Raw genomic sequence first — 25,958 nt, 5'->3', positions numbered from 1 at the left:
TTTATTTATGTATTAATTTACACTTCTATTTAGTCATATAAATAAGTGAATCAACAAAAAGTGTTTTTATATGTGTGTGTGTATGTATTCAAGACCGTTGATGAATACATACCCACAACATATATTTGTATTTATATATATTTTATTTATATTTTATATTTTGTTTTTTTTTTTTTTTTTTTTTTTATGTATATCTATATAACCAAATATTTTATGTATAATTGTTTCAACTTTTACTTTTGTTTATATTATGCATATGTACAATGTATGTTATGGGAGAATATCAGTATGTTTGTTCTTTTTAAATATGCCTTAATAATTGTATATCAGCTTTAGCTTGCCCGAAGCATAGCTCCACAATATTATGTTGGTAATTTATTAAACATAATCACGATTTGCATTTGTAGAGTATTCATCAGTGAAACGACCCGTTGCTGAAATGGAAAAGAATTCAAGTATTAATGTCAAACAAGTGAACACAACCTGGGTTAGTGCATGATCATATGCGTGTTTCTTTCACGCATGGGCATGGAATAAAAATAAAAGTAGCACATAAGATTCGATAGCCTATGCCTCACCCCACAACCCGCGAGTTTAGAACGCCACGCCCGTTTTTCTTAACTAAGAGATCTTGTAAAATACTAAAGCTTATGTTACATGTATATTCGAATATACCATAGACAATATAAGTTTATCATAATTTCGATAACTCATTACGCTTCGTTTTATCGATAAGAATCGATAGATAGTGCTTATACGCGTATACATATGTGTGTACATGTGTAATTTGCTACTTATGCATAGAAGAAGCAGGAGTATTACTCTCCTTTCCTATTTATAGGCTTTAATGATATATCAATAGTTCCTATTTTTAATTCATTTTTTTATAACAGAACTAAATACAATACTTACAATCTTCCATCAATATAACCTGTGTATTTTCTATATTTGTACTAGCTACAGAGTGCGGAATTAGGTTAAATTCATCTTCGGTTAGTCCATTATTCCATCGGGATCTTGCATTTGAACGATGTGCAGAGCTCACAGTCATTGTTGGTGTTGAATATAAACTCAGATTTGTTGGACTCATGACACCAGACATTGTCGAAATAGATCCAGCATAGCCCAATAGCTGAAACAAAATACATGTTTTTCAAAATTGTTTAGAAAGTATATACATCAAATAAAAAGAAATGTATGAAATTATGTTCCGTCAGAAGCAAAATCATTATACCCAGATTCCTCACTGAACTAAAAGAATGTATGCTTTGTATACATTTACACGTGTTACACATGGGGTCTCTGAATGCGTGCCCAGCACTGATTAGAGAACCAAAATTTGGCGGCTATGTTATGCATACATATATCTAAAATTATATAGGAGAGGTCAATATCGCATAAATTCTAGATGTCAGCGATTAAAGGGCTCTAAGAGCTTTAAAAACCTTCACAACAGTAATCATGCACAAGGGAGAGTTCCTCCTAGCGGAGAGTGCGCAGTTAGGAGGAAACTGGAATCCCTCAAGAAGAGATGGTTTTTAATCTTTTTCAATCTTCTCGTACCGAAGTTTCTGTTGAACGCTTCTGACTGGCAGGTCTAAAACGTTGCGAGATATAGATTTTCCCGATGTATTCTGCCTAAAGTGATATTAATATTCAATTATTGGCAAATCAAACTGCATTAGCCAACGGTTGAATGAGTTCGGCAGCGAGGGTGTGTGTGTTTGTTTAGTGATTCCAGTAAGCATTAAAACTTCGACATTTTCAGAATATGTAGGTACTTACCGATGTCGATTGGGTATGAAAGTGATTGAAATACTCTCGACTATTTGCCGTGGGGTACATTGGCGTTGCGATTCGAGTTAGCGAATTCGAGGCAATCGATGGCATTTTACTTCGGAGACTTTCGCTTGTATGGGTATGAGGACTGGTCGCTGGCTGTGGCTGTGGCTGTGGCTGCGACTGTGGCGAGGATCTTGAAACCAAAGTTGTACAATCCGCATTTGTATTTGGATCTATCTCTGGATTAGCTGGACTCTGGGTACCCCCATCCATTGAATTGATGTTGCGATTCTCATCATCATTGGCCACTGTGCTGCCCTTCGTCGACGAGGACGTGGCGGAAGACTGCCCCGTGACCCTTGCCAGATCAGCGCTGGTGCGTATTATAGCAACAGGTCGAGCCATCGGTGGCAGCATCGGAGGCAACATTGTGCTATGATAATGGGACGACGATGGAGCAGCCCCCAATTTCGTTGCTCTCAGCTGTGGATGGATTTGATAGTGAGGGGAATGATGGCTATGATGTGTGGACAACTGATGCGCATGCTGAAAGACTGGACTATCTAAGGTTGCTGCGGCTGCGGCTGCCGCTAGGCTTGTTGAATGCCCTCCACCTCCTGCTCCATCTTGGCAAACGTACGTTACAAAATCGCTTATATCATGTGTGTCGCTGGCAAGATGCTGCTGCTGTTGTTGCTGCTGTTGCTGATGCTGCTGCTGCTGCTGGTGTTGTTGTTGTTGCTGTTGTTCTTGTTGTTGTTGTTGTGTGGCATGTGCATGTTCCTGATCTAATATCGTATGAGGCATAAGTCGTGGACTGCTATGTTGCGGATAATAGATTGTATTAACCGGGCTAACAGACGTTGCCAGAAATGTCGAACAGTTGTGATGCAATATGGCTATAGACATATATACATGGAAAAGAGACACAAAATACTTATATTACTATTCAAAAGCCAATGATTACAAGCTAACATGGTCTATTAGCAAAACGACCTTAGCTTAACTGTGAAAGCTTTCGATTTAGCCGAGTTACTGTACACCCCGTGTAAGGCTGATGTCAGAGTGGCCGCGATAAGCGATGCGATAATATGGAGCGACAATAAGCGAGAAAGCTCTACATGTTGATTTACATGTGATCGCATAAAACTTAAATAACGGTTGGTTAGTCGGTGAAATATATTCTTTTTGGCAATTCAAGCAATATTTCTCTCTTTCACTCTGACATGCCAACGCTTTGCAGATCGCTACGGTAGATCGCAGATCGCTTATAGCATCGCATCGCTTATCGCGCCCCCTCTTAGGCAGTTCTGCTTATTTTTCTTGTTTTAATTTTTCATTTCATTTGATCAGCTTCCCCGGTAGAGTGAACGTTGATGTTGACAAAAACTTGTAACTACCCTATACGACATATGTATGTAGTTGATCGTGGTCGTCGCTATGCTGCAAGCTTGGCTTATTAGCCAGACTTTCTACATAGATGTATTCCGGTTCGAACATTGTATAATAATGTGCTCTAGCCTACGATCTAAATGCACCATCACCGGACTTACCTTCTGCTGAGCGAATAGCTGGCATAGCTACACTGGGGCGACTATTTAGAGGCGTATATCGATTCAGGGAAATTGAGGACTCAGCTGCCGCTGTTGTTATTTCCTCACTTGAATTCATGTTGTCAGCTGATCGGAGGACGACAGAGAAACTGCCAGTTGAGCAGTTCTCGGTGCCCGTTGTTGTTGTACATGAAATTAGTGGAGGCGACGAGCTTTGGTCAATTTTGCATGCATCGCTCGAGCCATTTGTCGTATCTGCGCGCAGCAGTGGAGACGATGATAAGTGTACGCTTCTCTGATTCTGATCGATAAAGTCAACTGCAGAAAACTAACGATATTATTTGCCCCAAAGACATTGTTAATACTCACTGCTGTATCCGCCAGGAATTGTATTGGCCACAATAGCACCTGCTTGTGCCTGGCCCTGCGAGCTGGATATGGGTGAATCGGGAGTCAGTTGATATGTGTTGCAGTCAAAAGCCGTTCCCAGATTCTCCCTCTTGATAATGTTCGTTTGCAAGCTATTATCACTCACTTCATCCAGTATTGAGTCTACAAAATACAAATATTTATTTACTTAGACGTTTACACTTTCAAGGGAGGACGCGTCAAGTGTTCAGGGAGGAGCGAGCATCATACAATCATATACGTATCGTACACAGGCCTTCTAACCTAACGAATGCTGACCCCTAGGTAGTCTTCCTCATCAAGAATTCACACTTGACAAATTTATATACGATATACATATGTACATATGAACAAGATAAATGCAAAACTAGTATGGTTACAAAGTAAACTTGTACGTATGCTACTGACAAAATGTCATTTTTTAATGAATTATCCATTTTCATTGGGCTCAGGGTATACAAATGTATAACGTACACCTTACAGCTAGCGTCTATATTTTGAGTGGCACCCAAAATCCAACTCCTTCACCACCCCAAATCTGCAAAGACCTATTCCGCATGCTTTACATGTCATCTTCATGATCTGAAAGTTTCTTACTTGCTATAACTACTTATATGAATTACTGATTTTTATTATTTTATATTATAAACTTATGAAAGTTAAATCATAGTGATAGTACGATACCTTTGGAGAGGGTCCAGAGCTCCTGCGATGAGAAAACTCCGGTGGCCAGGATAATATCGTTGCAAACAACACCATTGTATGGATTGTGGCGAAGACCTTCTGTTTTCGCATCAATGTCATTATCGTCTTTTCTGTCTACTGGTATATTATTGTTTCGATGTTGACTGCAAATGGCAACTTGGGCCGATCGGCTGCTAGGCAATGAACTGGAGATGGTATTTATTGATGAATTGTGCGTGTTGATGAAATTCGCCAAATACAGATCCAACTCTCTCACGGAGACGTTTATGTGATAGGGATTGACACACAGACCGGGATGGAGACATTCAGGATTCTTTTCCAACCGTTCGCCATCGGTACTCTCTAATGGTATAGCCTTAAAGAGTATAACCATAACGAGGTCGAGACGCCAGACTTTGTCGGCTTGTCTTAGGCAGTCGATGCGTCTCATTTTTCCTTTTTGATCGGGATTCGATAGGACACAAATGGATTTACGTTTCCCAATAATCGATTGCACAAAATCCTCTCGACTCTCTTGTGTTATATCCTTTCGTAGTTTACCCAAAAGTCGTGACGCCCATTTCTGTTTCACTTCTGTTTTTTCATTCTATCGAAAAAAAAAAAATATATATATATATATATATATATTCACAATTTAAGTGCACAATACAAGATATGTTCGATTACCTGCAGCTCATCCTTACAATGCCTTTCTTCTTCCAACGACATGCGCTTCTCGTGTTTCTTGTAATATTTTCGTTTAGCAGCTTGCAAGTTAAACCAAGAGTACGAGAATGATTTGACGTATGGTAATAATGCCTCAATGAATGGGTGAAATTCATCCTACACATAAAAAAGATACGAACAAATAGATTATGTACATATACTGAAATATATATATAAATGGTTTTTTTTTTTCTTAGTATACATTTGAATAGAACAACAGTTTGTGAAACTTGCACAGATTTACGAAATATAAAGTATTTTCATCTACTATATACGTATATAATGAAAATGAAACCGTATGAAACCATTTAAAAGATGTGCACAAACAAATTTAGCCAAAAAGAAAAATTACAAAACATGTAAGAAAGACGCGAAGAAACATTGATATATCACTTGCTCGAAGGGTTCAGGGGATCTCGTAGTCAAAGAGTCTCAACTAGATCTTTTTTACTTGTTTTATACGAAAATCCATTCTAATGTTTATAAATATTTAAATTTAATAAATTTTAAAAGATAATTATTGCAGAAACTCGGGAAAGTATCAATTTCAATTGCATTTATTATAACACAAGTAATAAATAATAATAGATATAATAGCAACTAAAAATATTCCATATAATCATTTTGATTACTTTTTTTTTTTTTTTAATTCAATATTCAATACCCGTACTGAAGGTGTTTCTTACGGTTTCGCTTTCGACTACAAATTAATAAATTACGACGGGTGAAAACTTTCATATGCTAAACTGGATAGAAATGTCGATACGTATCGTGGCTGAAATTAAAACATTTAAAACACACACCAAAAACAGATTTAAAACAATTTCTTGCATTGTTTGGTTGTAAATAGTATTTTGCAAGCATTCATATACATACATATATAGAAAAAGACAGTTGAAGGACAGATATATACATATCTTCTTTCAGATTTAATTGAACAATAGAACAATGGATCGATTTGTGATGAAATGGGTTTGTGATTCTATTTCTTAATTAAAAATGAAAGAAGATCGAAATACTAAAAAATATTTCCGAGGTTTTTAATGGTATCCAAAATAGGTAATCCACAATTGCAGAACGTCGATTTCACGAATTTGATTATTTAAATCAAACTTGATAAACAAATGCTACAGGGTGAGCCTATTAATTATGATCAAGAATGAATATATTTTAGGTAATCGTGCTTCTGCGTCAAATTCCAAAAACTGATATTCAGACAATATGTTCATATATTTAATATAATACATTAAGCAATATTTGATTTGAAATTCAATGAGTTATCTTCAAAATAGAAATTTAACTAGGGTTGTTGAAAATATATCAAAATATCAATACATAGATATTTTTGTATACTAAATATATATATATAACATAATAATAAAAACAAGTAAGAAAGCTCTAGTCGAGACTGCTCGACTACGAAATCCCCTGAACTCTTCGAAGAATTGATATGTATTTCACAATAATTCTTCGAGACTTTCTGCTTACACAAGAAGCACACGCATAGAAAAACATAGGGACGCAAGCATAAACACGCATTGGCAGCAGTGTGGACTTACAATGGAAATTTAATTGTTTAATAACTTTTCTTGTTAGTGAACTATGTTCATGAAACTTTTAAGTCGTTAATATAACATTAAAGTTCGTGTATATGTTAAAGCACAAGTCTCTAGTATTTGAAATACGCCATTTTTAAACGATAATAATATATCGGCAGTAGCTATAGACATTTAGAGCAAAACTTGATATACGCGTAATATACACGGACCTAGGAAAATTTCAAGTCTCTAGCTCTTATATCTTCTGAGATCGACGCGTTCATAGAATATATATACTTTGTGGGGTCTGCCACGCCTACTTCTGCCTGTTACATACATTAAACAAAACTATTATACCCTGATTTCCCATTTACAATGGGGTCAGGGTATAACAAATGCTAACACATCATATATGGCGTCGCATTTGAAAAACAAGCACTATTATGCTTTTGAGTACCCCATACTGGATTAAACGGTTTTTATTCTTTATATAGATTATATAGAAAATATATATTGTGGGGAAAAAGTTTAAACGTTGCATGTCAAATATCATTTTGATATTTTTTTCAAAACCTAAAATATCATTGATAAGATATTTTAAATTATTCGACAACTCTAAGCCTGATGTCAGAGTGGCCGTGATAAGCGATGCGATACTATAAGCGAGAATTATCGTAGCGATCTGCAAAGCGTTGGCATGTCAGAGTGAAAGAGAGAAATATTGCTTGAATTGCCAAAAAGAATATATTTCACCGACTAACCAACGGTTATTAAAGCTCAGCACGCAACGAAAACACACGTATAAGAAAAGCTTTATTATGCGATAAAGAGAGAAAACATTTCAGAAATGCTTTCTCGCAACTCGCTTTACTTCTCGCTTTGGCTCTCTTCTCGCTTCGCTTGCACTCTGACATGTTTTAAGCGATTACATGTAAATCAACATGTAAATCAATTCTCGCTTATTGTCGCTCCATATTATCGCATCGCTTATCGCGGCCACTCTGATATCAGCCTAAATGTAATCCATGATTATATGTATGTATTATTATAAAAGACTCGAAACACATAATAATTTAAACAAATAGTAGCACACAGATATAAACATACATTCAATAAAAATGCATTTAGTCTAAAAACACATATTCATATAAACATATAGAGAAAGTGCTGGACGCTTTTCTTGACCTGTAATGTAAATAAAGCATACCCCCAATGTTCTGGACTGGTTAAATAGAACAATACAAGAGTGTTCCAACTTTCCTTCTCGGAAGTTTATCTGTCGTTATTAAATGTTTACTTCCAACTCCTAGGTACTACAGTCCCATTTGCGCTCTTCTTATGAATGATATATTATATTATTAGGTATTATAGATATGGGTATTTATTTCAGAAGAATCTATTTATTCTAACTTACTAACATAGAATTTTATTTCTTTCCACATGTTTATTACTAATTGATAGAAAATTAAGATATATTATTAAACGCTGTGTATCAGAAAATATATATAATCGCGATCTCTAATGATTCATATATGAACGGACTTGACCAACTAAATCCTACAATATCTAGGCATTTTGATACCCCATGCAGAGAATCTTCTGAAATGGTTGCTAAATTATCACGTGAACGAAGAGACAGACAGACATAAAGAAGGTCAACTACTATAAAATCTATAGTATATAATAATTATAAAAGATTAGTTTCTAAAGCTTAATCAAAATAAACGTCCTTTATAATCGATGCTCCGACAGTAGAAAGGCTGCAATAATTTGTATACAACTCAATTATATGAGGAAATAAGTACATATTCTAACGAAAAACAACACAAACTTGCACAGTAAAAAGATGTGAAAAAATGTGAGAGGTGAAAGGTAAGAGGTGAGGGGAGACAAACAAGATGCACACATTTTCTTTTACTTTAGATACATATACATATATATATTTATGTATATATACATACATATGATAATTAATAGATACATACACCAAGAATGATTTGATTTTAAAAAGTCAATGTATCAATAAAAATTTCATTAGTTACATTTTAAAATATTTTTGATTAATGGTGTAACATGGAAATCGCATTTATTAATTTTTCCTACAAATCCAGACCATTTTTCATTATACCTAACAATTAGAATTAATTTTATTAGTGACATTGTAAAAATATTTACTCAGATAAGATGAATTTCGATAAGTATTATAATTTTATGAGTGAAAATGCTCAAGGTATCGGGAAGGGATATAAACATATACACATATAGTAATATTTGTCAAAATCTGTCAATTTTATGATTAAAAAAATTGATTATATGGGATACCACCTCAAATGTTATATTTCCGATCATATTTACATATGATATAATGGGGTAATAAAAATCGGACCTAATTTCAAGATTTACCTTGGAAATGTTCGGTTTTGACCAAATGAAGAGAGTAGGATATTATTAAGTATATCGTGTTGTCTATCAATAATTTATCTTGTTTCTTTTTCTGTCTTCTATCTTCTGTGAGTGGGAAGCGTGCTGTCCAGCAATCGTATCGCTCTGTATTTCTATCTAATTCCCTACAATCGCGAGAAGTAATCAATCCCAACTACATTAAAAGCTTTTAATTCAGGCAGAGTTATGATAATTAATCAATTGATAATAATACGCCATCTCTGAGCCAATCCTTAGCCAAATCAATTCGACCAACAATTGGTAGTTAAATAATGATTACCCAATGCTTGGACAACATTTTTCATTCTTTCCATCCTCTATTCTATCCTCATATGGTCACAACATAATACTAATATATTCCCTCGAATATCCTGGCGAAAGCCTTTCTACTCTTTTACTCTTTATATGAGTTTAATGCAAAAGTATTATTATAGCCCGAAATGTATACATATTGCATATACATACATATATAGTTTTTACCTGTCCGGTAGATGATGTTTGTAAATAGGAAGATACGTCCGTCTCGATCATACAGCTTCTTAGTGTTTCTGGTATAAACATACCTTGCGTACTTTATATATCATATCCTATCAGCCCGATTTCAACAACAGGAATCTGCGAATAAGAAGGTACATATATATATATATATATATATATATATATGCATATATGTATATATGTATATATATTTACATAGTTACCTATATACTTTGGACATATTTCTCTTTCAATTTTCAAGAAAATGGTTTTGTATTTTTCAAGCCAATTCCATTATTATACGAAATTTATACGTTTCTAAATTTCTTGTTCATTTTTGAGCCGATACGTCTGAAATGTCAATTTAAATAATTATTGCATATATCCTTATCTTGATATATATATATATATATATATATATATATATATAGGTATAGATATTGGTATATATAGATATATCAAGATAAGGATATATTTTATATATATATATATATATATATATATATATATATATATATATATATATAAGGATATTTATATTCCGATTGGTGAACGTTACACAATTATTACACAATACACATACTCTCTAATCTTCTATATATATTTAGACACACACACATATATATGTATATATATAGTCTTATTTGTAGACATTTAACAAACTTTTGCTCTTTTATTCCGATGGAGCATATGGTAATACTTTTAAAACATATTCAACGCGTATCCAGTTAAATGCATTCGGACTTATGGGATAAGTCATGCATGTGTACCTACACCAGCATGCATACCCGCGGTACCTATAAGTGTACGTGTGTATAAGTACCTTCATAAATACAGGGACCTAATGAGTACACACAAAGATGTATATATATCACATACATAGATATATATGCACCTACACACATCAATTTCAAGCACAAAATATGTGAGGTGCGTTGTGCGATACGGGTACCTTGCGACTAAACTTAAACTGAGTTGATTCTGATTCTGGGCAGCTGGTCGATTCAATGGCAAAAATAGCTCTTTTCTCTCCCACTTCTCTTCTATTTTTCATATATTTGTATGTATGTACATATAGTGCGCTTAGAAGAAGCATTAAATAATTCGAGAAACAAGGAAAATGTCTAAAACAATGCCAGACTTGCGTTTGGTGAGGCCTCTGACATGCGCAGAATTTAAAATTCTTAAAGCGCATGGTCCCTGAGTATCATAAAAACGCTACTACTCGCTCTCTCTCCATATCTCTCTCGCTCCCGCTCTTTTCTATCTCTTTGTAACGCTCTCCATGAGTTTGGTGAATTTCTTTCTCGTAAAGATATTACACCGGATTTCACCACTTGAATTAAGATATCATGACTAACCGATATCCTGTATTTTACTTTATATAGCACAAATATATTTCTTCGAAAATTTGCTTCGAATTGACGAAAGTTCTATTTGGGTTTGTCCATAAATAAGTGAACTCCAATTTAAACATTTGTGATTATTACACAGACATACGCACGCACGCATAAACACGCATTGGTTGCAGTGTCGGCTTTCCATGGAAATTTAATTGTTTAATAACTTTTTTTGAGGTTGTACTTTCTTCATGAAACTTTCAGATTCTGATTATTACATGGGTATGCATGCATTTGCCAAAGCACAAGTCTCAAATATTTGAAATACGCCTTTTACAAATGTGAGGGTGAGGGGGTGGATATAGGGAAGGGGGTAACTTTTAACAAAAATCGAAATTGTATAAAATGCATATACATATGAAATTTGAAGAATTTAGCTTTAAAAATGTAGGAGATATCATTTTAAAACTGATTTTCGATACGGTTTTTTATCGATAAAAAATAACGGGCTGGCGATTTTTGGTGATAAACTCAATATCCGCGCTGTATATACGGACATAAAAAAAAAATTTAAGTCTCTAGCTTTTACATCTTCTGAAATCGACGTGTTCATACATACGGAAAGACGGACATGCCAAATAGACCCAGCCCTGATCAAGAATATATATACTTTGTGGCATCTACCACGCCTCCTTCTGCCTGTTACATACATTTCAACAAAACAATTATACCCTGATTTCCCATTTTCAATGGGTTCAGGGTATAAAAAGTAAAATACAGAAAACGCATTTTAATAAAGGCAAAGGAAAATGATTTCGATAATCGACATTATTATTTATGAATAGACTTATTTAAATTTACGAAATCTTCAGGAACCTATGATATTTTTATAGCTTTAAAACTATTTATCTCTATTAAAAGAGAGAAGTAAGTAATAAAACTTGTTTTGAATTTAGTCACATTTAGAAGAAGTCGACCTGCGCGAACGGGTCGCTTAATAAGCTTTCCAGCCATAGTTATAAATGTAAGTCCTATATTCCATAATAATAATTTGGTTAGGTTTGATTGAGTTGCTAAAACGCATGTAAAATGTTAGTTGCAGTTAAATATATGTATATATATATAAATACAGAATATATATATATATATATATATATATATATATATATATATAAAAAAGTTTCAATATTCACCTCTGACTCTCCACTGAGATGGATGAGCTTTTCTGTTTTCGGCGTTTACTTTTACCAGTTCGTCGGTTACTGTCATCGTCATCCCCTGCTGCTTAGTCACATTTACTTATACACACATAACTCGCAAAAGTGTTTTTTAAACTAAAAAATAAAAAATAAAATGTGTAAGATGTGTGAAGCAGAGTTGTAAATAAATAATATATATATATATATATATATATATATATATATATATATATATATATATATATATATATTTTTATATATATATATATTACAATATTACAGAACCTAGAACGTCGCAGTATAATTGTCCTTAATTATTCAAAAGGATATATCAATATATATATATATATATATTATATATACTTATATATGATATCATTTGAAAGGTAAAATTCGAAACTTTTCTCTATCTGTAAGCTACACAAAAAAATATTTTTCTTTATCAGTAAGGTTCATTGTAGGACAAGCATAAGTGAATATTGAATGTGATTATATGTAAATACATGTGTACACACATTGAGCTACACGCAGCAGACCAATATATATATATATATATATATATATATATTTATTTATATATAAGGGGGTATAATGATATTGTGTATGTAACAGATAGATGACACCCCCCCACCCACACTACCATCACCATTTGGTATATATGTAAATGTATTCTTAAACAGGAAAAGGAGCTGGGTGACCCATCTTTTCCGTCCATCCGCCTGCGTTTATGTATGAACGTTGAGGGGATGATCCAGACACTTGAAATTAAAACAATATTGAAATTTTGTTTTTATTGTTGCTGTATATTCAAAGATCTTTGTAGCTAGAATCTCCGAATTGATTTTAATATACATATATAAATTACAATTACTTTAAAAAAATTATTATAGAAATATAATTGTAATTCGAATTATTATTGTAGCTTTATAAATGTGCACAGCCTTTAAACAGAGCGGGTGTTTGAGTTGAGTGTCAATGCTAATTTTTCTGTCCGTCCTGATAGTTGGAATTTGGAATGTAGGTAGATCACATTGAAAATGAGAAATCGGAGTATAATGCTAAAATATATATAGGGTCCATAAAGTTGATATTTTCTTGTTCAGTACAACGAGCTAGGTCGCCTGTTCGTCTGTGCATATGTATAACCATTTATTTGTGAGTCCCCGTTTAACACACATATATAAAGTTTGTTTAAAGATATCAATAACTATTGCCGTTCTAATGTCATCGATTTAAGCCTTTATCTAGAGTCTCCGAATTTCGTATGTGTATTTTATACAATATTGAATTGTAATATTAGTTTTGAAAACCTGTACGAATTCCAAAAAATTATGTGATTCTCTGATATAGATTTATTTGAACTTGTTACAGATATGGCGAGCATAATACTGATAGCTTGCCTAGCTATACTGGGCTTAATTATTGCGATAGCCCTATTTTTGGCTGGTGGATATCTGTGGTGGCGGCACAAAAGGTCACAGCTGCAGTTTATTGAGCCCAATGAAGACGAGGAATCAAGTAGCTACAGCTTGAGGTAAGGTCATATACGCAAAGCTGATAGTTTACTACATTGTCATTCTTCTGACTTGAAAGTTTAAATGGGTTGAACCACGTCTACAACTGACTCCAGATTACATATTAGATTCAATTCTAGCTCAAAGTATTATACTTTTGATAGTATTTATAACTGATTTATTGTTATAGAAGAACATACAAGTATTAGCTACACTTGCAACTGAAATTACGAGCTCACATCTGGAAGCTTTAAGTCTATTATTAGCCAAGAAATGTATCTAAATAATTTAGGGTCGATAAGCAACTGACAGATTCATTGGGAGAGAATATAGCCAAATAGTATTTTTGCTAAGCCCTGCTGGATAGGATACAATATTCCAATACAATATTCTGTTTGGTTTATTGAGAGAGTTCTTTGACGTTCAATATTTTAATGGTCACGTATTCCTTAGAATGCGTATAATAATATATTTACAGAAGCAATGACAAATTATACTGATCTATGTACATATTTTTACACATACATAAACTAATGGTATTATTTTCTATTTAGAGCTGCTCAGGACATTTTAGAATCTGGGAATCCGCCTAGTAAGCCTCAAGTGCCCGTTGCCCAGGCAATTACGAATCCTCTACAAAATAACATTAATCGAAAATTGAATGGATTTTTAAACCTGCGAACGCCTCTCATTGGGTAGGTACAGATTTATACATATATACCGGGGACTAGTTAGTAATATGAGATATAAAGAAAATAACTAGTTCAAAAACCTATTTAAATATAAATCATAGAAAAACATGGCAAAAAACATGTAAGAACGTTGCAGTCGGGCGTTACCGACTACAGAATACTCATTTACATCCCATCAGCAATTTAGTTGCTAAGTTTAGCTCTAATATTGTAGAAAATTCAGTTTTTCTCGATTTGCCACGCCCTTACTAGGCTAGATACCTCATTTTTCGTCAGTTCATAGAACTAGCTAAGTTTGGATGCTTACGCTCTAAAAATGTGTGAGTTACAGCGTATTTTTCTCATGATCTTGGGTGGTCGACGCGGATCTACATTCCAAATTTCAGCTTTCTAGCTCTTCAATTAATATGATTGGGAAAATTTTAACACTTTATAAATCGGAGATATACGTGAGTATGTGTTCCAAATTTCAGTCTCTAGCTTCAATAGCGCCGAAATAAACTGCGTTCATACGGACAGACGGACAGACGGACGGACGGACAGCAAGACGGACATTGCACAAAACCAATGTACTAATTCACTTTCATGAATGAGTATAATAAATCTAAGTTCTTCCATCATAAAACATATGTAGTTTTTTCAAAATTTATACCATGACTGAAAGGCTTTTCTTGATAAATCATATATGTCTGGTTGAATATCGACATTGATATTCAAATATTTTATACTAGTTGTCCCGGCGAACTTCGTACCGCTTAACAGTCTCTATATATATCAAACAAAGTAGAGTTTGTTACAAAACTTATAATTCGAGATCTGCTGCACCAATTTTCATGGTTTTTGATTTGTTGGATTTGTCTCTGCCCCGAATTGGAAACAGGCATTGTATTTTTGAGTGCTCGCTAGAAAAGTAGGGAACGCAATGGCTCTGGGGGCGGGACCACTAATGGCAATGCCACTTTACCACTAAGGCAGCACAAACCGGGCGTTTCACCAGCAAACTTCAATGCGCCACAATGCTGGCAAACAACGTCCATTGGACCAATGCAAACTAAACGATTCAAGCTATAGTCAATGGTGCAATCATATCGAAACGCTTCTCGATTCAAATCAATCCTTGAACCATTTCTTATTGCCATTTCACGGGCTGCCTCTCTTTGAGAAGCACGAATTAAGGCCCTTCTTTGCTGGGTACTAACGCGGAGCCTTTCTCGGGCGATTTCTCGCTCTTCGTCAGATAATTGACTCACGATATTCCGTTGCCTAATTGCATTATGGGTCCGCCGGGAAAGATTAGATCTTCTAGGACGCGGCATTTTTATTAATAGTAATACTGCCCTCGCACAAAACCATATAAAACAATCGAGAAATATAAATATAAATAATTTACACAAATTTATGTTTGAGACAAACAAATACCTGAACATTCGAGATATTTAGCTTTTGTACGCACGCACACAATTATTATTTATAAAGTTTAAAAGTCCAAAAATATAAAATGCCAAAAATACACTTTTTAATAATTAACTTATTTTTTTTTTAATTTCGAATTTTGAATTTTTTATTTATTTTTTGAACAGTCAGGTTTTAATCTTTTGATTTTTTTTAATTTTTTCAGATTTTTGATTTGAAATATTTTTTTTTTTGATTTGTAAAAAAAATTTTTTTTTTTTTTTTTTTTTTTTTTTTTTTTTTTTTTGAATAGTTTTTTTTTTTTTTTTTTTTTTTTTTTTTTTGAATAGTCAGGTCTGCTCGAGGCTGTGCCGTAGACTGACTGACTACATTTGTTTATTTACTTCTATACAGGACCGAAACTGTCACTGTTGTCAAGGCTACTGAGTATAAATGGAAATTTAAATCTTTTGGGAAAAAACCGCGTTTTTCAAGTATTCGTCAAATTTTTTCAGTATTTTAAAGATCTACTGACCTACTCGTGGCGGAGACAAATCCAACAAATCAAAAATCATGAAAATTGGTCCAGCAGATCTCGAGTTATAAGTGCTAAGACACTTTTACACAACTCTCTTTTATATATATAGATAGATAGATATAGATATGTACTAGCTAACCCGGCAAACGTTGCTTTGCCCTATCCATTGTTTCTAGGGAATATATTGTACTTAAATACAAAATATCTCATTAACTATAAGTGTGTGGGGATGCAGTAATAGTCGAAACCGTTGTAAGCTACCGAAGTATGTTTTATCTTATATATAAAATTCTCGTGTCGCGGTGTTTGTTGCCAAACTCCTCCGAAACGGTTGGACCGATTCTCACGAAATCTTGTGTGCAGGTCGGGTAAGTCTGAACAAAGCATTGTGCTCATTGAACAGAGCGTCCAGCTCGCTGACGATGCGCGTTGCAAAAGGTGAATTGAGGTGATTATAGTTGCAACGGGCATCCACGCGATGGCGAGTGCCCGTTCGGAGTCCTCGCCACCCATAAAGTAAATTTGTACAAATTTATAAGGTTCATTTGGCTCCAATTGTTAACTGACTTTGTGGTAAACTTGGCCTTTGACTTTGACTGTGAAATTGAACTGCTCCAAACGATGCCATTTGAAAACAAGAATTGAATTTTCGCATTGACTGCAAGAACAGCAAAGAATCTGGATAAGGAAGCCGTGCAATGGTTCCGGCGCTGTTTCAATTTCTGGGAGTTTTTCTTTTCCTGAGGAGCACCACCCCGATCGGCTCATTTTTAAATTTAAGGGCATGGCAGTGCGGGTATTCTTTGTCCAATGTACCAATGACCACTTTGGAATGTGCTGTAAGTGCTCGATTTACTTGTTGACGTTGTCGGTCAATTCCTCTACGGCTGTTGACTACGAATCTGCGCGCTTCTCTTCGTTCTAATTGTCTTTGCTGGCTTCGCTCATCTCGTGCCTCTTCCAATTGTAACTGCGCCATGCTTACACGGACATCTGCATTGCTTTGTTGCCTCTCTTGATCTGATCTTTGTGCTCTTCTATCCTGCATGCCTCTAGATTTCAGTGTTCGACGACTCAATTTAGCCCCCTTGCGTTTCCGTGGCATTGTTGTCTGCTAATCAAACATAAATTAATCAAGTTGAAAAACTGTTTGGTGATTAACAGTAACGTAATATTGTATTCGATTGCTCATTATTTGCCTCACCTTTTATACGTACTAAAAAAAACACGCATATTTATTAATCACGTTCGAGAAGCACGAATTAAGGCCCTTCTTTGCTCCATACTAACGCGGAGCTCTTTTCGGGTGACTTCTCGTTGTTCGCCAAATTGCATTACGGGTTCGCTGGGAAAGATTAGATCTTCTAGGACGCGGCATTTTTATTATACCCTGAACCCATTGAAAATGGGTTTGGGAAAATGTATGTAACGGGCAGAAAGACAAATAAATTCTCATAATATTGCCCACACTGATGATGACGATTAGAATATCAGCTTAGAGGGTTCAATGTATCTCCTAGTCGAGCAGTCTCGACTAGAGCTTTCTTACTTATTATTAATAGTAATACTGAATATGCACTCGCATGAATAATTGTTTTAAATGAGAGCATGCCCGAAAACTGTCACTGGTATCAAGCCTACTAAGAAAATTCTAAATCACAATGCAAAGACGACTCCGAAATTAAAGAACTTTTAGGGATAACGCATTTTTCAAGTATTCGTCAATTTTCAGTATTTTTAAGATATATTCTGCTATCCGGGGCGGAGACAAATCCAACAAATCAAAAACCATGAAAATTGGTCCAGCAGATTTCGAGTTATAAGACTTGTAACAAACCCGACTTTGTTTTATATATATAGATTATAGACCACATATGTAACATATATATAACGACCAAAATTCATTATAGGAGCGGCACAGCAGCGACACCAGCAAAATCGAATACTTCCACAGGAGCAACTGCAAATGATGGAACATCTAAAGATGGAGCGGTGTGTATCCCTATATATATCAATAATATATAATTATTTACATAAATATTAAGTGATAAATAATTGGACTTTGAATTACGAGTCTATAGGGTGGGCGAAAATATATCAAAATATCAATATATCGATATTTTTGTATAAAAAATATATTTATATCGAAACATGTTTTTAATATATTTGAGTTATAAGTGAAGCGAAAAGTACACAAATTGAATATGGTGATGTTGAATTATTCTGACTTTAAAAATGTATCAGCCAAATGTAATTTGTGCCTTAAAGTAATAAAATGAAGTGCCCAACACATCAGATATGGCGTCGCATATTAGCTCCAGTATTCGGTACTCAAAACTATCTTAGTGCTTTTATTTATGGCGTCGCATATTAAATAAAAGCACTATGATAGTTTTGAGTTCCGAATACTGGAGCTAAGCGGTCTTTATCATATAAATAAAAAATACGTATTCTTACTATTCTTGTTTTTTGAGACGGATTATAAATTTATTGGGGGAAAAAAGTTTTTAAAAAATCAAAAAAATGTTTATATATCGATAATATAAAAGTTGTATATCAAATATCATATTGACAATTTTTCAAAACTTAAAATATCAATCGATTTGATAAAAAGAAAGCTTAAATCAAAATAGATTGAAATCACAGAGGGTCCTTGTGTAATAATGCCTTACTTCTATATTCTTATTATAATCCTCTGAACAGGCAGGTGTGGCAGACCCTATAAAGTCTATATATATTTTTTATTAGGGTGAGCTGAATGGGACCATCCCTTTTCGGTATGAACGCGTCGATCTCAGAATATATAAGAGCTAGATACTTGAAGTTTTTGAGTAGAATAGAGAATGTGTATGTATAGCAGAATGCCTAAAGGAAGCGTAGAATGATTAGAATATCAGTTAATACAAAGAACTGAAGATCAGAAGATCTCGTAGTCGAGCAGTCTGGACCAAAGATTTCTTTGTTATTTGTGTTCTTTTTTAGAGTAAATTGAATATTACAAAATTTGAAGGCATCCAGTTTGCTGAGGAAGTTCCAGAAATTAATAGATAGATTAAATTGCAACATTCAGTCATTCGCATTAGCAACTGCAGAATACTCATTCACACCCCATCAGCAATTTAGTAGCTAAGTTTTGAGTTTATACCTCTAATTGCGTAGAGAATTCTGTTTTTCCCGATTTGCAACGCCAATAGTAGCCACAGACTCCTCATTTTTGGTCAGTTTTTAGAACGAGCTAATGGTAACCTAGCTGTGATTTTTGAATGCTTACGCTAAAGAATATGAAAATTACAGGGTATTTTTCGATATGTCACGTCCCTAAAGAGGCCTAAGAATTATTTTTATTTTTTCATCGCTATAGGAGGTTACCAGTAACTCAACTATCCAAATTTGAAGTTTCTAGCTTTTAAACTGCAGGAGATGTTTTCTTCTTTCAATAGTGCCCAAAGTATAACAGAATTTGAAAAATCACTATATCTTCAGGTCCCATTTGCCACGCCCCTCGTGGGCGTAGGTCTATCCACCATAGGTTGATGATCTTGGGTGGTCGACACGGATTTACTTCCCTAATTATAACTTTCTAGCTCATTAACTAATATGATCTCTGGGTATATCGAAAAATGAATTTTCTGATTTGCCACGCCCCTAGTGGGCGGATTCGGAAAATTTAACACTTTATAAATCGGAGATATACACGAATAGCATAGGTGTTCGAAATTTGAAGTTTCTAGTTTCAACGGCGCCGAAAAAATTGCGTTCATACGGGCATTCGGAAAGATAGACAAACGGCCGCACAAAACGGAAATGCACGAAACCAATATACTTTCTCGTTTAAATTTCGTGAATGCGCATAAAAACAAGTAAGAAACCCTGAACCCTTCGAGGAACTGATAATTCAAAATTTCTTCGCGTCATTCTCCTTATACAAGAAACACATAGGCAGGCAAGCATTAACAGCGATGAGCTGAATATGTGGGCTTACTATTGGAAATTAATTGTTCAATAACTTTTCTTGTAGATAGACTATTTTCATGATATGCGTGCATTTGCCAAAGTCTTTTACAAAACAAATAAGAAGGCTCCAGTCGAGACTGCTCGACTAGGAGATACCCTGAACCCTCTAAGCAGATATTCTACACATTCTGCACTTCTTCTATGCACACATACATACACATGCATCCAGACACGCTCTGCTAACTGCGCAGTAAGCAGCGACTGCGCTTGGGCTGCGCTGCAGTGTGAGCAATATTATGAGAATTTATTTCTTGAATAATTTCTTTTGTAGACATACAATCTTAATGAAACTTTCAGAGCATAAAATATGTGTACATTCTAAAGCAAAAATATCTAGTACTTGAAATGCGTTTTTTACAAATTGGGGGCGTAGGGGGCGTGGTATCCAAAATCTGTAAATTACAAAATCTTTGTATCCATTAACTTTATATACATCGCAAATTTGAAGACTCCAGGTCTGAAAGTGTTCAAATTAGACTGAAAAAACAAAATCAATTTTTCGATTATTCTTGATAAAACAGTTATCGGATGAGTTATCCAAAAAAATAAAGCAAACGTACTGCGTATGGTATACACGAGTATGCTGCCAAATTTCAGCTCTCTAGCTCTTATAACTTCTGAGATCGACGCACTCATACGGACGGACAGACGGACAGACGGACAGGGCTATATCGACTCAGCTTGTCGTGCTGATCAAGAATATGTATACTTTGTGGGGTCTGTGATGATTCCTTCTGCCCGTTACATTTTTTTCACAACCATTATACCCTGATTTCCCATTTTCAATGGGTTTAGGGTATGACAAATAAACTCGATATGCGCGCTATATATACGTACATTAAAAAAAATCCAAATCTCCAGCTTTATATATTCTGAAATCGATGCGTTCAAACATGCGGGATGACAGACAGACGGACAGAGCTAAATCGACTCAGCTCGTCGTCCTGATTAAGAATATATACTTTTTGGGGTCTGCCACGTATCCTTCTGCCTGTTACATACATTTCAACAAAACCATTATACCCGGATTTCCCATTTTCAATGGATTCAGCGTAAAATAAAAACTAAAACAAGTCTCCAGCTCTTATATCTTCTGAAATCGATGCGTTCATTGTGCCAAGAATCCTTCTAACTGTTTCATGCATTTGTATAAAATCATTAAACTCTGATTTCCCATTTTCAATGGGTTCAAGGTATACAAATTAATATAATTGAGTTAAAGTTAGTCTAATATATTGGAAATTTTATAGAACAAAAGTATATCGATGACAGATATGTACCTGGATAGTACGGATCCAAGTGAAAACGTCGGCCAGATTCACTTTTCATTGGAATATGATTTTCAAAATACGACGCTAATATTGAAAGTACTGCAGGGCAAAGAGCTGCCAGCGAAGGACTTAAGTGGAACTTCCGATCCCTATGTGCGAGTGACATTATTGCCAGATAAAAAACATCGCCTAGAGACCAAGATAAAGAGAAGAACTTTGAACCCGCGCTGGAATGAAACATTCTATTTCGAGGGCTTTCCAATACAAAAGCTGCAATCGCGAGTAAGTGAAGCAATGCGCAAGATGTTCGCCTCATAGATTAGAAATTAATTAATTAAAATAAAATCCACAATTATTTAGGTTCTTCATTTACATGTCTTCGATTATGATCGTTTCTCAAGAGACGATTCCATTGGTGAAGTATTTTTGCCGCTGTGCCAGGTAATATTATTGTTCAAGATAACAGATAGCAGTTATATATGTGCCTTTTAGGTGGACTTTGCTGGCAAGCAATCATTTTGGAAGGCCTTGAAGCCGCCAGCCAAGGATAAGTGCGGCGAGCTTTTATCTTCACTATGCTATCATCCTTCAAACTCAATTTTAACGCTGACATTAATCAAAGCAAGAAATCTAAAAGCTAAAGATATCAACGGAAAGTCAGGTAAATTATATACATGAAAAATATATATATAAAAAAAAAAATATATATATAGCAACTAAGAGAATTAACTAGACGACTTGGAATGCCTCACAGCAGCGATCCTACATGAAACCAACAAGATCGCTTTGGGGAGTGCCCGACCAGGGGTTCTCTCTCCATGCTTCGTTTATTGCACGCATGCCCCCAGCACATGCAGAGGACCACACACACGGAAATACTCTCAAGAGCAGCGCCTGTCGTTGCACCGTATAATTGAATCAATTTCGAGTTAGATCATGCATGCATCAGTTATTGCAATTTTCAGAATGCAGTAAGGACATATAATGTGTTTAATTGCTGAATCGCAAGTGCCTGATATTTCATAATGCTCATAAGAAATCCTTAATCTATATTACTTCGTTCACACCAGGGATATGAAGAAAGTTACCGATTATTCGGAAAAACACTGCAAATATAGAAAGCTATTGTTATAAATATAACGTAGAGATGTGAAATTAAAATATAAATTAATTGTTGCAGATCCGTATGTGAAAGTTTGGCTTCAATTTGGCGATAAGCGCGTAGAGAAGAGAAAAACACCAATATTCACCTGTACGCTTAATCCAGTCTTTAATGAATCATTCAGCTTTAATGTGCCATGGGAAAAGATTCGCGAGTGCTCCTTGGACGTTATGGTCATGGACTTTGATAATATTGGTAGAAACGAGTTGATCGGCCGAATACTGTTAGCTGGTAAATAAAAGCTTAACATTACATTACATTAAATTTCAGATTTGATATATTGTAATCTTCACTCAGGTAAGAACGGTTCAGGTGCCTCAGAGACAAAGCATTGGCAAGATATGATCTCGAAACCCAAACAAACTGTGGTACAATGGCATCGCTTGAAGCCCGAATAGATCTCGATCTGCGGCAAATATAGGGCTCCAATGAGTGCCCTTAATATATATATATATATATATATATATATATATATATATATATATATATATATATATACCATACAAGTAGATTACCAACTAAGATCTCAATGAAGCACACCTAAGATAAGCAGCATTTAAGTCAAAGCTTCAATTGCAGTAAAGCTGCATATACTCGTTCACGAGCATATATTTTCAAATTTGTTGAATTTTCTTGGGTTTATTAAACAGTTTCTTCCCTTTGCCTTAAGGGATCTAAACGTTTACCGTCTAACCATAGTAGGCGTCAGCTCATTGATCTACCATCGTTAATGTGTCGCAGAACAGTTTTAGGAATTGCTTTTCTGCATAAATTGATTATCGGTAATATTGATTCGTCCTTTTTGTTGATGCGATTTAAAATTTCTGTTCCGTCCGCTTTATTTTCCTTTGTGCTCTACGGATTATTCAACGCACAGTGCGTTTAATATTTTGCGTGTTAATAATAATAAATAGTATCACGCCTTTTCCTTAGAGCTCTGTCTCCTTATAATAAAATCCTTTTGCTTTTAGCTTACCTTAGGAAAATGACTTGCAGTGCTCAGGTATAAGAACTGGTGTATATTTTGTTGCCAATGTTTGTGCAGTGATTTCTCAATCCTATCCTATAGTCTATTTTTAGCTCGTCTTTTACTCTTTTTTTTATCACTTATTCTTTTTTCTTTTCACTATCTTATAATATTTTCCCATTTCTTTACTAATTTTTATCTTAATCATCATTATAATTGTAATTACTTTAATTATATGTAAGCTCTTTTAATATTTATTTTAAGTTTTTGATTTAACACTTTCTGTTTTTCATAGTTTCAATAGTATCACTGATCACTGTGAAAAGGGGCATAGCTGGCCGGACTGGCAAATAAAATACCCCCATCGGTGATACTATTGTAATAATTTTCTGTACTTTTTTTTGGCTATATAATTATAGTGTTAGTTGGCTCTAGTAATGTCAATATCTTTTTAATAAATAAATAAATAAATATGAAGTGCTTCGATTTTTCTGATTACTTTTCCTTCCTTCCTTTTCCCATTTGCCACATTCAACAGCAAAATATGTTCAAATGATATTTATTTGTATAGAAAAATAAATAGTTCTCTAGATCCCAGAAACTACGTAATCTTAGCTCAATCTCGCATTTCCTTATTCGATTACACAAGCCCCGACGCTGATCTATATAAAGAAATACATATCTAGATTCCAGTCTCAAAATCGAACAGGAACGATACGCATATAGAAATCCCTTAATTGACCTAAATGCTTCTTTCAGGTCACCCATACCTCCGCTTTGTACCTCGTGAACGAGTACTATAATGCTTAAGGAAGAGAGCTTTGCACTTAGCAGATATTGACTTCAATCAAGGTCTAATTCAAATCTGAATTATGAACTAGTAGACAGAAGTTAGCGAAGTTGAACGAACAATTCATTGTGCAAGAAACAAATGTTTACTCCATCAAAATTAAGATAAAGAAAAGGTTTTTTCTCATATGTTTTTCTTGAAACTATATCAGCTTAATCTTTTAATGATTTGTGCGTTATTTATATTTGATATAAACAAGTAAAGGAAACAGAATTAAATTTAAAACTTCATTTAATTCTAAAGAAACTTAATTAGCGAATCAATTGAAAATAAAGTATATAATAAAACACACCAAGAAAAAAAAAGAAACACTTTAATATATGTATATACTAAAAACGTTGTTTGTTATTAATTAATTACGTACATATATATAAGCAAATTGTTGTTTCTTTTATAATAAAAGAAAACGTCGAAAATAGTAAACTTAATAAACTAGGCTGTAGAATAAAATAATAAACATATTTTTATTAGCAAATATTAGATGATAAAACGCGTTATTTAATATATATATTATATATATATTAAATTAAAAATATTAAAAAAAAAGTATATATATATAACAGTATACATATATATATATATATCTATATATAGATATATATATATATATATATATATATATATATATATATATATATATATATATATATATATATATATATTAGTGGAGAAATTAGCCAACCATTGCCGGAACACGCGTCTACTGAGAGATGGCTGCAGAAAAATAAAAAAAATCAAGAAAAGAAAAAGTGATGGATTGTTTAAGAGTTAAACAACAATAAAAAATAATATATAAATACGAAAAAAATATAAAAAATAAGTAAAAACAAACCAAAGTATAAAAATTATAAATTGATGAAGAAACAGAAAGAAACTGAGTTTAAAAAACGAAAAAATCGAAAATTCAACCCACCTTGAAATTACATATTTGTTATATACCTGTTAAATTATTATTAAAAAATCAATTTATGATAAATTAAATTGCTGCAAATAAAAAATTTTTAACCTAGAAACAGTACTATTTCATTTTTATTGTAACTGCTAAGCGCATGATCAGTTACGGATGTGTTTACGTGTGCGAGTTCAAATGTGTCCAAATGTTATCCAATATATTTGCAAAGTTTGCTAGCACACTACAAGCAACTATATGTACGTTGCTCTGACTCTTCTATGTGTTCAGCATTCGGACAGACGGGCGGATGGGCAGACAAACAGACATGGCTATATCGACTGCCTTTTACATACATTTAACAAATCCATTATACCCCATTTACAATGAGTTGAAGTATAATTAGCAATTGAAACTTATATTAGATTTTGCATGATCAATTAATATTCTTAGTTTGCACATTTGGCAATGTGTTAAATCATAATGACTTTTGACAACAATTGCTGACTAGGGCGCTAGA

The 25,958-nt window shown here is 34.1% G+C and overlaps 2 protein-coding genes and 1 long non-coding RNA gene across 8 annotated transcripts; 1 reads left to right on the top strand and 2 right to left on the bottom strand.

Annotated features, from left to right (window-relative positions):
* Nucleotides 1–168: 168 nt before the first annotated feature.
* Nucleotides 169–10,577, bottom strand: LOC6585818 (putative uncharacterized protein DDB_G0277255). Of its 5 annotated transcripts, none has more exons than XM_032732904.2 (10): nucleotides 10,434–10,577; nucleotides 9,835–9,961; nucleotides 9,599–9,748; nucleotides 5,115–5,270; nucleotides 4,428–5,034; nucleotides 3,708–3,887; nucleotides 3,336–3,653; nucleotides 1,786–2,681; nucleotides 913–1,132; nucleotides 169–434 (listed from the first exon to the last, which is right to left on the bottom strand). In XM_032732904.2, the coding sequence occupies exons 3-10, from the start codon at nucleotides 9,692–9,694 to the stop codon at nucleotides 379–381; spliced, it is 2,529 nt and encodes an 842-aa protein (XP_032588795.1). In that variant the 5' UTR covers nucleotides 9,695–9,748; nucleotides 9,835–9,961; nucleotides 10,434–10,577; the 3' UTR covers nucleotides 169–378. The 5 variants fall into 5 exon arrangements, with proteins under 5 accessions (XP_032588795.1, XP_032588793.1, XP_015016243.1 ...); XM_032732902.2 differs by having other exon boundaries at nucleotides 171–434; nucleotides 3,705–3,887; nucleotides 10,434–10,576; XM_015160757.3 differs by having other exon boundaries at nucleotides 171–434; nucleotides 3,705–3,887; nucleotides 9,614–9,748; nucleotides 10,434–10,576.
* A 2,943-nt stretch (nucleotides 10,578–13,520) lies between these two features.
* LOC6585817 (synaptotagmin-7) lies at nucleotides 13,521–24,836 on the top strand. Of its 2 annotated transcripts, none has more exons than XM_002011407.4 (9): nucleotides 13,521–13,683; nucleotides 14,218–14,358; nucleotides 18,196–18,277; nucleotides 21,550–21,852; nucleotides 21,931–22,011; nucleotides 22,063–22,231; nucleotides 22,751–22,963; nucleotides 23,030–23,173; nucleotides 23,226–24,836. In XM_002011407.4, the coding sequence occupies exons 1-8, from the start codon at nucleotides 13,523–13,525 to the stop codon at nucleotides 23,128–23,130; spliced, it is 1,251 nt and encodes a 416-aa protein (XP_002011443.2). In that variant the 5' UTR covers nucleotides 13,521–13,522; the 3' UTR covers nucleotides 23,131–23,173; nucleotides 23,226–24,836. The 2 variants fall into 2 exon arrangements, with proteins under 2 accessions (XP_002011443.2, XP_032588797.1); XM_032732906.2 differs by having other exon boundaries at nucleotides 23,030–23,177; nucleotides 23,230–24,836.
* Nucleotides 16,814–17,702, bottom strand: LOC122756732. The gene is made up of 2 exons (XR_006356570.1): nucleotides 17,490–17,702; nucleotides 16,814–17,399 (listed from the first exon to the last, which is right to left on the bottom strand). It is a non-coding gene; the product is annotated as an uncharacterized LOC122756732 (long non-coding RNA).
* Nucleotides 24,837–25,958: the final 1,122 nt, after the last annotated feature.

Source organism: Drosophila mojavensis, unplaced genomic scaffold, assembly GCF_018153725.1.
Source record: "Drosophila mojavensis isolate 15081-1352.22 unplaced genomic scaffold, ASM1815372v1 contig_151, whole genome shotgun sequence".
In the NCBI taxonomy this organism is placed as follows: Eukaryota; Metazoa; Arthropoda; class Insecta; order Diptera; family Drosophilidae; genus Drosophila; species Drosophila mojavensis.
This window is presented reverse-complemented; position numbering and strand designations above follow the sequence as displayed.

What these genes read in the sequence shown, in the direction of transcription:
- LOC6585818 (XM_032732902.2), bottom strand. Translation starts at nt 9,694, where the DNA reads ATGTTTATACCAGAAACACTAAGAAGCTGTATGATCGAGACGGACGTA. An exon ending in ATTGTAAGGATGAGCTGCAG is followed by an intron (nt 5,035 to 5,114) that starts GTAATCGAACAT and finishes TTTTTTCGATAG; the next exon opens with AATGAAAAAACAGAAGTGAA. An exon ending in AATTCCTGGCGGATACAGCA is followed by an intron (nt 3,654 to 3,704) that starts GTGAGTATTAAC and finishes AGTTTTCTGCAG; the next exon opens with TTGACTTTATCGATCAGAAT.
- LOC6585817 (XM_002011407.4), top strand. Translation starts at nt 13,523, where the DNA reads ATGGCGAGCATAATACTGATAGCTTGCCTAGCTATACTGGGCTTAATT. An exon ending in CTGCGAACGCCTCTCATTGG is followed by an intron (nt 14,359 to 18,195) that starts GTAGGTACAGAT and finishes AATTCATTATAG; the next exon opens with GAGCGGCACAGCAGCGACAC. An exon ending in TATTTTTGCCGCTGTGCCAG is followed by an intron (nt 22,012 to 22,062) that starts GTAATATTATTG and finishes TGTGCCTTTTAG; the next exon opens with GTGGACTTTGCTGGCAAGCA.